General features: G+C 47.5%; 1 protein-coding gene across 3 annotated transcripts in view; it reads left to right on the top strand.

Annotated features, from left to right (window-relative positions):
• Window positions 1–12977, top strand: part of SPATC1L (spermatogenesis and centriole associated 1 like) — a 22241-nt gene extending 9264 nt beyond the window's left edge. For all 3 annotated transcript variants that reach the window (XM_024239354.3, XM_054542730.2, XM_054542731.2), the window contains exons 2-4: window positions 4984–5334; window positions 12067–12218; window positions 12429–12977. In XM_024239354.3, the coding sequence (XP_024095122.1) occupies window positions 5253–5334; window positions 12067–12218; window positions 12429–12755 (561 nt within the window). In that variant the 5' untranslated portion in view covers window positions 4984–5252 and the 3' untranslated portion in view covers window positions 12756–12977. The remainder of the gene's footprint in view (window positions 1–4983; window positions 5335–12066; window positions 12219–12428) is intronic.

Below are 12977 nucleotides of genomic sequence, written 5' to 3'. Positions count from 1 at the left end.
CACATGTATACATATGTAACTAACCTGCACATTGTGCACATGTACCCTAAAACTTAAAGTATAATAATTAAAAAAAAAAAAGAATCTAGGTTGAGACTATGGGATTTTCTAGATATAAGATCATGTCATCTGCAAACAGGGATAGTTTGACTTCCTCTCTTTCTATCTGGATGGGCTTTATTTCTTTCTTTTGCCTGATTGCTCTGATCAAGACCTCCAATACTATGTTGAATAGGAGTGGTGAGAGAGGGCATTCTTGTCTTGTGCCAAGTTATGAGGGGTTGAGTTTTGATGTTGGTTGTGAGTTTGTCATACATAGCTCTTACTATTTTGAGGTATGTTCCTTCAATACCTAGTTTATTGAGCATTTTTAACATGAAGGGTGTTGAATTTTATTGAAAGCCTTTTTTGCATCTATTAAGATAATCATATAGTTTTTGTCTTTAGTTCTGTTTATGTAATGAATCGCATTTATTGATTTATGTTGAACCTACCTTGCATCCCAGGGATAAAACCTATTTGATTGTGGTGGATAAGCTTTTTGATGTGCTGCTGGATTTGGTTTGCCAGTATTTTGTTGAGGATTTTTGCATCAATGTTCATTAAAGATATTGGCCTGAAGTTATCTTTTTTTGTTGCATCTCTGACAGGTTTTGGTATCAGGATGATGCTGGCCTCATAGAATGAGTTAGGGAGGAGACTCTCCTCTTCAACTTTTTGGAATAGTTTCACCAGGAATGGTACCAGCTCTTCTTTGTACATCTGGTACAATTCAGCTGTGAATCCATCTGGTCCTGGCTTTTTTTGTTTGGTAGGCTATTTATTACTGACTCAATTTTAGAGCTTGTTATTGGTCTGTTCAGGGATTCCATTTATTCCTAGTTCAGTCTTGGGAGGGTGTATGTGTCCAGGAACTTATCCATTTTTTCTAGATTTTCCAGTTTATGTGTACAGAGGTTTTCATAATATTTTCTGATGGTTGGTTGTATTTTTGCGGGGTCAGTAGTAATATATCCCTTATTTCTGATTGTGTTTACTTGAACCTTCTCTCTTTTCTTCTTTATTAGTCTAGCTAGTGGTATATCTATTTTATTAATTTTTTCAAAAAACCAGCTCCTGGATTCATTGATGTGTTGAATGGTATTTTGTGTCTCAATCTCCTTCAGTTCAGCTTTGATTTTGGTTATTTCTTGTTTTCTGCTAGCTTTGGGATTTGTTTGCTCTTGATCCTCTAGTTCTTTTAGCTGTGATGTTAGGTTGTTTGATTGAGATCTTTCCAACTTTTTGATGTGAACATTTAATGCTGTAAATTTCCCTCTTAACACTGCCCTAGGTGTGTCCCAGAGATTCTGGTATGTTGTATTTTTGTTCTCATCAGCTTCAAGGAATTTCTTGATTTCTGCCTTAATTTCACCGTTTACCCAAAAGTCATTCAGGGGCGGATAATTCAATTTCCATGTAATTGTGTGGTTCTGAGTGAATTTTTTAGGCTTGATTTCTAATTGGGTCCATTGTCATCTGAGAGATTGTTTGTTATAATTCCAGTTATTTTGCATTTGCTGAGGAGTATTTTACTTCCAATTATGTGATTGAATTTAGAGTGTGTGCCATGTGGCAATGAAAAGAATGTATATTCTATTGTTTTGGGGTGGAGAGTTCTGTAGATATCTATCAGGTACATTTGATCCGGTGCTGAGTTCATGTCCTGAATATCTTTGTTAATTTTCTGTCTCAATTATCTGTGTAATACTGTCAGTATGGTGTTAAAGTCTCTCACTATTATTATGTGAGAGTCTAAGCCTCTTTGAAGGTCCCTAAGAACTTGCTTTATAAATCTTGGTGCTCTTGTGTTGGGTGCATATATATTTAGTGTAGTTAGGCCTGCTTGTTAAATTGAGCCCTTCACCATTGTGTAATGCTCTTCTTTGTCTTTTGATCTTCATTGGTTTAAAATCTGTTTTGTCAGAAACTATGATTGCAACCCTGCAATCGTAGTTTTCCATTTGCTTGGTAGATTTTTCTCCATGCCTTTATTTTGAGCCTATTTGTGTTATTGCATGTGAGATGGGTCTCTTGAAGACAGCATACCAATGGGTCTTGGTTCTTTATCTAGCTTGCCATTCTGTGTCTTTTTTTTTTTTTTTTTGAGACAGAGTCTTGCTCTGTCTCCCAGGCTGGAGTGCAGTAGCACAGTCTCGGCTCACTGCAACCTCTGCCTCCTGGGTTCAAGTGATTCTCCTGCCTCAGCCTCCCAAGTAGCTGGAATTATAGGTACCCAACACCATGCCTGGCTAATTTTTGTATTTTTTAGTAGAGATGGATTTTCATCATGTTGGCCAGGCTGGTCTTGAACTCCTGGCCTCAAGTGATTCACCTGCTTCAGCCTCCCAAAGTGCTGGGATTACAGACATGAGCCACCGTGCCTGGTCTGTTTGATGACCTTGAGGTTTTGATTGTGGTATAAGGTGGATTCAGCCAACTGGCTTCATTTATGGAATATTTAAGGGGCCAGTACCCAGCTCCCAACTCCTGGACTGCATGCTCTAGCTCTGGGGGACTTGTTTTGGGCCCTGACTTTGTTCTCTGGCTCCTTGAGGTTTGGAATCCACTGCACTGGGGGGCTGAGGTACTGCAGCTGCAGCAGAGTGGCTGGCAGATGTAGGGTGCCTGCCTTCCTGTGGGGGTTCACCACAGTGGTGGAGGCAAAGCAGCTGGGGTGGGGATGGGGGGCTTCTGTTGGAGACTGTGTGCAGTCACTCCGGAGGTACTATAGGCATGGGGCAGGGTGCTGGTGGGCACAGGTCTAGGTGCCTTTTCTGTGCCCTGCAAGCAGGAGTGATCGCTCAGGGTGGGGGAGGATCCACTGTTCTCTGCTCAGTGTTAGGTCAAGGGCAGGGTTCTGGCAGGTATGGGGCTTGCTGGCTCTGTGTCTGCCAAGGCTTCATCTGCAATGGAAGTCTGTAGGGAAAGGGGAGGCCGACTGGACTCCTGCATGCTGGTGGGGGAAGGAAAACAAAACCCACCTGTGCAGACATCAGCAGAGTGATGTGGGGAGTTGCTTGGGCCCAGGGGAAGCTGCAATATGAGGAGGGAGCAGGCAGGCTGGTGCGCGGCCGTCGCGGCTGTCTCACTGGAGCTCTCCACTGGCCAGGCACAGTCTGCCGGCACAGAGGCTATGGTGAAGGCCCCCAGGGCACTCAAGACTGCCCTGCAAGCAGGCGTGGCCAGGCTGGGGCCCCAGGAGAGGCCAGCAGACAAAGGGGTGCTCACGATCTCGGCTCACTGCAAGCTCCGGTAGGCACATTTTAAGGTATAAGTTTTTGATATGGCTCTGAACACTTTCTCTAATATGTATTTGCTTTATTGCTAGGAGAATACACATGACATGGAGGTAGAATAGAATTTCCTAAGCCATAAAGGCACAGATAAGCTAAATTTGACCAGGGATTGGGGAAATGCCACATGACCTCATCAGCCTGGTTGGGGAATACTCAGTCCTCATGAGGGTGTGGGGCCAGGAGCTGTTGGTGGGCATGGACCCTCCCCCTTGGTGTGGAAAGCAAAGAAAGTGTACACACTGAGCCCAGCGTTGGACCACAGAGGATGCTAACAGAGCAAGAGGCTCCTCCTCAGCCACAGAGGATGCTCACAGAGCAGGAGGCTCCTCCTGGACCACAGAGGATGCTCACAGAGCAGGAGGCTCCTCCTCAGCCACAGAGGATGCTCACAGAGCAGGAGGCTCCTCCTCAGCCACAGAGGATGCTCACAGAGCAGGAGGCTCCTCCTCAGCCACAGAGGATGCTCACAGAGCAGGAGGTTCCTCCTCCGCCACAGAGGATGCTCACAGAGCAGGAGGCTCCTCCTCAGCCACAGAGGATGCTCACAGAGCAGGAGGCTCCTCCTCAGCCACAGAGGATGCTCACAGAGCAGGAGGCTCCTCCCAGACCACAGAGGATGCTCACAGAGCAGGAGGCTCCTCCTCAGCCACAGAGGATGCTCACAGAGCAGGAGGCTCCTCCTCAGCCACAGAGGATACTCGTAGAGCAGGAGGCTCCTCCCGGACCACAGAGGATACTCATAGAGCAGGGGGCTCCTCCTCAGCCACAGAGGATGCTCACAGAGCAGGAGGCTCCTCCCGGACCACAGAGGATGCTCACAGAGCAGGAGGCTCCTCCTGGACCACAGAGGATGCTCACAGAGCAGGGAGGCTCCTCCCCATCCACAGAGGATGCTCATAGAGCAGGAGGCTCCTCCTCAGCCACAGAGGATGCTCACAGAGCAGGAGGCTCCTCCCGGACCACAGAGGATGCTCACAGAGCAGGGAGGCTCCTCCCCATCCACAGAGGATGCTCACAGAGCAGGGAGGCTCCTCCCCATCCACAGAGGATGCTCACAGAGCAGGAGGCTCCTCCTGGGAGGCTGATCACAGCTGTGTGTTTGCACGGAAACATGGAAACAGGCCCTGTCCATCAATAGGGCAAGGGATAAAAATTCAGTGTGTGTGCCTGTGTGTGTGCTCATGTGTACAGAGGTGCCAGGAAACAGTTAAATGAACCAGGTAGCTACCAGATGGCTCAACGTGGATAAATCTCAAAGAGATAATACAGCAGCAAAAAGTTCAGTTGCAGAATGAAATGTGTAGGGTGGTACCATTTATGTACAACTTGAGCATATAAAAGTCATTCTCCAGTGTGTATGCGCACAGGCAGGCAGGAGGCACACGGAGGCCTGCCCGCTTGCTGTGCCCATAGACGCAGCACTCCCACGGGCAGGATGGGCACCTGTGGCCACTTCACCACATCCAGCTCCTCCTTTTACACCTCAGGCCTGAGGGGAAGGAGGATGCTCTGAAGCCAGGGAAACCCCGGCAGGTGTTGAGGCTTGGGGTGGGGTGCATAGGGTTTGTTAACATGTTCTTTATACTTCTCAGGAATGTTTTAGGAGCATCAGCCTGACTTCTCATCTCTTTCCTCCCCTCCTCAGTTCCAGATTTCGGAAGGTTCACGAGTGTTGCCGACACGCCCTCCCAGCTGCAGACATCCTCCCTGGAGGACCTGCTGTGCTCACATGCCCCCCTGTCCAGTGAGGACGACACCTCACCGGGCTGTGCAGCCCCCTCCCAGGCACCCTTCAAGGCCTTCCTCAGTCCCCCGGAGCTGCACAGCCACCGAGGCACCGACAGGAAGCTGTCCCCGCTCCTGAGCCCCTTGCAAGACTCACTGGTGGACAAGACCCTGCTGGAGCCCAGGGAGATGGTCCGGCCTAAGAAGGTGTGTTTCTCGGAGAGCAGCCTGCCCACCGGGGACAGGACCAGGAGGAGCTACTACCTCAACGGTATGGCCAGGTGCAGGGGCACCTGGGTGGGCCCCCAGTGCAGGCTGGCAGCTGTGGGGAGGGCACATCTGGGCGGTCAGGCAGAGCCGTTTCTCCATGCAGTCACACAGAGTGGAGGGAGGAGAGCCAGGCTGGGAGGCTGGGGTCCAAGGCTGTGTCTGTCCTAGTCTTTTGTCCATCTTTAAAGATAAAATGGGTTGCTTATCTTCTTCTTGGGAAGTTGTGAGAGTTTTTTATGTGTCTGGATATGAGTCCTTTTTTGGGTGTATGTTTTGCAGATATGGTCTCCCACTCCATGGTTTTTCATTTTCATAATAATGTTTTTTGATGAGCAAAACTGTTTAATTTGATGATGTCCAATTTATTGATTTTTCTTTTGTATTTTATGCTTTTTATGTTCAGTTTAAGAAATCTTTGCCAAGCCCAAGGTCACACAGATTCTCTTCTATGTGTTGTTCTAGAAGTTTTATAGTTTAGGTTTTACATGTAGGTCTCTGTTCAATTCCAAGTTAATTTTCATATATGGTGTGAGGTTTGCATGTAGATATCCACCTGAGGCTCAGGCCAGCCTCCCACCTCAGCCTCCCAGGTATCTGGGACTACAGGTGTATGCCACCAGGCCTGGCTAATTTTTTGGTTTTTGTGTTTTTGTTATTGTAGAGATGAGATTTTACTATGATGCCCAGGCTGGTCTTGAACTCCCAGGCTGAAGCAATTCGCCTGCCTCGGTCTCCCAAAGTGCTGGGATTACAGGCATAAGCCACCATGCCTGGCCTGTCAATTTTATTTATCTTTTCAAATAACCAATTTTTTGTTACATTGATCTTTTGTATTGTTTTCTTCATTTAAATTTCATTTATTTCTGCTCTGATCTTAATTATTTTTCTTCTAATTTTGGATTTGGTTTGCTCTTGCATTTCTAGCTCTGTAAGATGAATCATTAGCTTGTTTATTTGAAGTTTTTCTACTTTTTTGATGTAGGCACTTATAACTATAAACTCTTAGCGTTTACAGCTATAGCTCTTAGTGTGGCTTTTGCTGCATAGTACATACTAGGTTTTGGTGTGTTGTGTTTCCATTATCATTTGTTTCAAGACATTTTAAAATTTCCTTCTTAATTTCTTCATTGATGCACTGGCCATTCAGGAGCATATTGTTTAATTTCTATGTGTTGGTATAGTTTCCAAAATTCCTTTTGTTATTGATTTCATTTTATTCCATTATGGTCGGAGAAGATACTTGATATAATTTCAATTTTTTGATTTTTAAAGACTTGTTTTGCAGCCTAGCGTATGGTGTATCCTTGAGAATGATCCATGTGCTAATGAGAAGCATGTGTATTCTGCACCTGTTGGAGATGAAATGTTCTGTAAATATCTATTATGTTCATTTGGTCTATAGTATAGATTAAGTCTGATATTTCTTTGATTTTCTGTCTTAAAGATCTGTCCAAGGGTGAAAATGGGTATTGAAGTCTCCAGTTACTATTGTATTGGGGTCTGTCTCTCGATTTAGCTCTAGTAATATTTGCTTTACATATCTGGGTGCTCCAGTGTTGGGTGCATATATTTATAACTGTTTTATCCTCTTGCTGAATTGACCCCTTTATCATTATATAATGACCTTCTTTGTCTCTTGTTATAGTTTTTGTCTTGAAATCCACTTTGATATGACTATGGCTGCTATTGCTCTTTTTTGGTTCTCATTTGCATGGAATGTCTTTTTCTATCCCTTTATTTTCAGTCTATGTGTGTCTTTATAGGCGACGTGTGTTTCTTGTAGGCAACAGATGATTGGGTCTTGTTTTTTTTTTTTATCCATTCAGCCACTCCTGTCTTTTGATTGGAGAGTTTAGTCTATTTACATTCAAAGTTTCTTGGTTGTTTTTGACCAAACTCACACACCATCATTCATCGATTTGACTGTGCTGTAATTTTTTTTTTTTTTTTTTTTTGAGACAGGGTCTCACTTTGATGCCCAGGCTGGAGTGCAGTGGTGCAATCTCAGCTCACTGCAAACTCCACCTCCTGGGTTCAAGCGATTCTCAGGCCTCAGCCACCCAAGTAGCTGGGGTTATAGGCACGTGCCACCATGCCCAGCTTATCTTTGTATTTTTAGTAGAGATGGGGTTTTGCCATGTTGACCAGGCTGGTCTCGAACTCCTGACCTCAAGTGACCCGCCCACCTCAGCCTCCCAAAGTACTGAGATTACAGGCATGAGCTACCGCACCTGCCTATTTACATTCAAAGTTATTATTGATAATAATTTACTCCTGCCATTTTGTTATTTGTTTTCTCATTGTTTTGTGGTCTTCCCTCCTCTTTATCTAGAAGAGTTTGTGTTGAATTGGTGTTATTTATTCCTTAAGTGGTAGAATTCACTGCTGAAACTACCGGAGCCTTGAATGGTCTCTGTAGGAACATTTTCCCCCTACAAATTCCATTTTATTGATAATGTAAACTGAAATTAAGGCTGTTGAGACAAATAATTTGATAAAGGTTTATTGGAAGCCAAATGTGAAGATCAACCCAGGGGAACACACCAACAAAGTTGAGAGTGTTCTGGAATCTAAGTCAGAAGGCTTCTATAGGAGAGGCTAGGAGGAGGGAAAGGACTCCTCATACTTCTATAGGAGAGGCTAGGAGGAGGGAAAGGACTCCTCATATTCATGTTGTCCTTTTCTAGTCAGAAGGCTTCTACAGGAGAGGCTAGGAGGAGGGAAAGGACTCCTCATACTTCTACAGGAGAGGCTAGGAGGAGGGAAAGGGCTCCTCATACTTCTACAGGAGAGGCTAGGAGGAGGGAAAGGACTCCTCATACTTCTACAGGAGAGGCTAGGAGGAGGGAAAGGACTCCTCATACTTCTACAGGAGAGGCTAGGAGGAGGGAAAGGACTCCTCATACTTCTACAGGAGAGGCTAGGAGGAGGGAAAGGACTCCTCATACTTCTACAGGAGAGTCTAGGAGGAGGGAAAGGACTCCTCATACTTCTACAGGAGAGGCTAGGAGGAGGGAAAGGACTCCTCATACTTCTACAGGAGAAGCTAGGAGGAGGGAAAGGACTCCTCATACTTCTGTAGGAGAGGCTAGGAGGAGGGAAAGGACTCCTCATACTTCTACAGGAGAGGCTAGGAGGAGGGAAAGGACTCCTCATACTTCTACAGGAGAGGCTAGGAGGAGGGAAAGGACTCCTCATACTTCTATAGGAGAAGCTAGGAGGAGGGAAAGGACTCCTCATACTTCTGTAGGAGAGGCTAGGAGGAGGGAAAGGACACCTCATACTCAGGTTGTCCTTTTCTTTGGAGGGTACAACGCAGGTTACAAGCATTGGCTACAGATGACAACATACAGGCCAACACATCTCTGTGTAAGACAGTCAGTAAACCTTTATGATTCAGGAATAAATCAGCGTCTTTTCAGTGCATTAATCAGCACATCAGCAATCTGAGGAAATCATGGTAAGATTCTTTACTCAGGGACCATTGATCACAAGACCTTCCCAAGCAGGCCAGTTTGGAAGTCTGTTTACTTTTAAACTGTCAAATGTGACCTGTAAGGTTATCAGATATAAGGCTATTCAGAGTATCTATTTCTTCTTGAGTGAACTTTGGTAGTTTGTGTCTTTTAAGGAATTGGTCAATTTCATCTAGGTTGTCAAATTTATTGGCATAAAGTCATTCCTAATACTTCCTTGTTCTTTTTATGTCTGTAGAATCTGTGGTAGTGGCATCTCTAATTTCTGTTAGTGGTAATTTTTGTCTTCTTTCTTTTTTCCCCTAAGTCTGGCTAGAGGTTTATCAATGTATGGCCTTTTTCCTTTGAAGAATAGGTTTTTGGCTGGATCTTACAGAGCCCAGGTTGGGCTAGAAATCATTTCTAGAACCTATATTAGAATCATTTCTCATCTATAGCATGTTTCTTCTACCTCATTTTTGCCTTGGTGGGGGGATGGGAGAAAGAGCTTGATTTTTTTTTTTTTTTTCTTGAGACGGAGTCTCACTCTGTCGCCCAGGCTGGAGTGCAGTGGCGCGATCTCAGCTCACTGCAACCTCCACCTCGCGGGTTCAAGCCATTCTCCTGCCTAAGCCTCCTGAGTAGCTGGGATTACAGGCGCCCGCCACCATGCCTGGCTAATTTTTGTATTTTTAGTAGAGACGGGGTTTCACCATGTTTGCCAAGCTGGTCTCGAAATCCTGACCTCGTGATCCACCCACCTCGGCCTCCCAAAGTGCTGGGATTACAGGCGTGAGCCACGGCACCTGGCCAAGAGCTTGATTCTTGATGAGAGAAATACATTGATACAGAAGGAGGAAATTACACCTGCTCCTCCACACCCCTCATTGGCCCTAACACACTTCTGTGCAGTGTGTTGACGTATCTCTTCTGCAGCCTTGAAAAGTGATTGGGAAAGAAATACACTGAAAACTACAAACATTATTGAAAGGAATGAAGGAAGACATAAATGACCAGGCACGGCGGCTCACACCTGTAATCCCAACATTTTGGAAGGCTGAGATGGGCAGATTTCTTGAGCCTAGGAGTTCAAGACCAGCCTGAGCAACAGGGCGAAACCCCATCTCTACCAACCCCCCACCCCCCAAGTTAGCTGGGCGTGGTGGTGCATGCCTGTAGTTCCAGCTATTCAGGAGGCTGAGGTGGGAGGATCACTTGAGCCCAGAAGGTAGAGGTTGCAGTGAGCTGAGATCATGCCACTGCACTCCAGCTTGGGTGACAGAGCAAGACCCTTTCTTCAAACAAACAAACAAACAATAAATAAATAAACAGAAAAACATCTTGTGTTCACAGATTAGAAAACTTCATATTGTTTAATAATCAATAATTTTGATACGGATTACATTGGATCTACAGATTCATGCAATCCCAGTCAGAATCCCAGTGGCTTCTTTACAGAAATTGACAAGCAGAAACTGAAATTCATATAGAAGTGTAAGGAACCAGAATAAGAAAAAACGATCTTGAAAAAGGAGAACATTGAAGGACTCATACTTCCCAGTTTCAAAATTGACTATAAAACTTACAGGTAACAAGACTGTGCTACTGTCATAAGGATGGACATACAGATCAATGCAATGGAATGGGAAGATCAGAAATAAACCTGTACATAGACGGTTTTCAACAAGAGTGCCAAGACAATTCAGTAGGGACAGAATACTGTTTAACAAGTGGTGCTGGAACAAAGAGGTATCCACATGCCAAGGAATGAAGCTGGGCCTTACTCCACACCACATACACAGACTAACTCAAAATGGATCAAAGACCTAAGAGGTCTCAAAGAGCTGAGGCCAGAAAACTCGTAGAAAAGCCACAGGGGTAAATCTCCATGACCTTGGATTTGGCAATGGATTCTTCGAGATCACATCAAAAGCATGAGCAAAAGGGAGAAACAGACAAATTGGGACTTCATCAAAAGTAAAACAAAACAAAAAAACAAACTTTTGTGCCTCAAAGGACAGTATCAAAAAAATGAAAAGCCAACCCGGAGAATGGCAGAAAACATTTGTAAATTGTGCGTTTGAAATGGGACTAGTATGCAGAATATTTAAGAACTCTGACAATTCAACAGTAAGAAGACAAAAAATCCAATGAAAAATCACTATAGGACCTGAATAGATATTTCTCCAAAGAAGATACAGTATATAAATGGTCAATAAACACATGAAAAGATGCTCAAATCACTGGTCGTTAGTGAAATGCAAATGAGATACTGTTTCCCATCCTCCAGGAAAAAGATGGACAAGGTCATGTGCTGTTATGGACTCGGATGCCATCAGAGGCTGTCCTGGGGAGGGGGGTTCGGAAGCAGGTTTTGTGGGAGCATTGGAGTCTCCTAAGTAATGTCGAGGAATTAATTAAAATAGAATGTCCTGGGCCAGGTGCAGTGGCTCACGCCTGTAATCTCAGCACTATGGGAGGCTGAGGCGGGCAGATCACCTGAGGTCAGCAGTTCGAGACCAGCCTGGCCAACATGGTGAAACCCCACCTCTATTAAAAATACAAAAACTTAGCTGGGTGTGGTGGCACACGGCTGTAGTCCCACTACTCTGGAGGCTGAGGCAGGAGAATCACTTGAGCCGGGGAGGCGGAGGTTGCGGTGAGTGGAGATGGCACCACTGCACTCCAGCCTGGATGACAAGAGTGAGGCTCTGTCTTAAAAAAAAAAAAAAAAAAAAAAAGTCCTGCCAATCCAGCGGTCCTCTTCTCAGAGGTAGGAAAGAATGAAGCAGTTTTATTGAATAAACATTAAAGCAGCCTTTGATGCCCAGAAGTTGCCAAGACAGGACTCTCCCCCTTCCTCCCAGCCAAGCCGACTAGCCCTGTTCCACAGGCGTCCTCACTGGAGGGCACCCGTCCCAACTCACACCTCCAGGGCCGGGTTCCTCTGTCCTCGCAGGGGCTGACGCTGGGGCAGGCTCCCACGCTGGGGCAGACTCCCCCGTGACAGGGGACCAGTCCCCACCCTCGAGATTAAAAGGTTTACCTCATCGCAAAGGGACAGAAGGGAGCCGAGGACAGGGCGAAGGGAAGGCTGTCTTGCCCTTTGGCACTTTAAGAAGCTCCTTTGCTTTCAGACTCTATTCGCCAGACAGTGGGGGGTGGCGGCAGGTGGGGGGAGGGGTTGGAGGAGCCGCCCCCCACGTGGCCGAGGGCACCCTCGAGGGCAGTGGATCCTCGTGCTCCCCTGACCTTGTCCCCGGCCGTCCCTCCCCCAGAGATCCAGAGCTTCGCGGGCGCCGAGAAGGACGCGCGCGTGGTGGGCGAGATCGCCTTCCAGCTGGACCGCCGCATCCTGGCCTACGTGTTCCCGGGCGTGACGCGGCTCTACGGCTTCACGGTGGCCAATATCCCCGAGAAGATCAAGCAGGTGCGCCCCGCGGGGAGGGCGCGGCCAGGAGGGTGCGGGGCGCTCGGTCCGTCCCTGTGAGGCCCCCAGATCTTGGCTGCTGGCCGGGCACTGTCCGCAGGAGGGGACCCCGGGGACCCAGGCGGGGGGCGGGGCAGGGGTCGGCCCTGGGCCTGGAAGTCCCCGTCCGAGGGCCCCGAGCCGCCCCCCATCCATGCGCTGCGCCCGCAGACCTCCATCAAGTCCCTGGACGGCTCCGTGGACGAGAAGAAGCTGCGCGAGCTGACGCAGCGCTACCTGGCCCTGAGCGCGCGCCTAGAGAAGCTGGGCTACAGCCGCGACGTGCACCCGGCGTTCAGCGAGTTCCTCATCAACACCTACGGAATCCTGAAGCAGCGGCCCGACCTGCGCGCCAACCCCCTGCACAGCAGCCCGGCCGCGCTGCGCAAGCTGGTCATCGACGTGGTGCCCCCCAAGTTCCTGGGCGACTCGCTGCTGCTGCTCAACTGCCTGTGCGAGCTCTCCAAGGAGGACAGCAAGCCGCTCTTCGCCTGGTGAGCCGCCCGGCGCCCGCCGCCTTGCCTGCAGTAAACGCGTTTGTTCCACCCGGGGCCGCGGTGCCTCCTGCGCGTCCTCTCGGAGGGGAAAGGGCCGCGCCCCCCGCGCGCGAGGCCAGAGAAGGCCCCTCTCCCACCCGTGCTGGGCCCCGACCGCAGCCCGCCGCTGCCGGCACCTGCGGAGTGCTTGTCACCCCTCATTAAAATCATCCGTTTGCTTGTC

The sequence above is a fragment of the Pongo abelii genome, chromosome 22 (genome assembly GCF_028885655.2).
Source record: "Pongo abelii isolate AG06213 chromosome 22, NHGRI_mPonAbe1-v2.0_pri, whole genome shotgun sequence".
NCBI classification, from domain to species: Eukaryota; Metazoa; Chordata; class Mammalia; order Primates; family Hominidae; genus Pongo; species Pongo abelii.
Note: the sequence above shows the minus strand (reverse complement) of the source record. Positions and strands in the feature narration are given on the sequence as shown.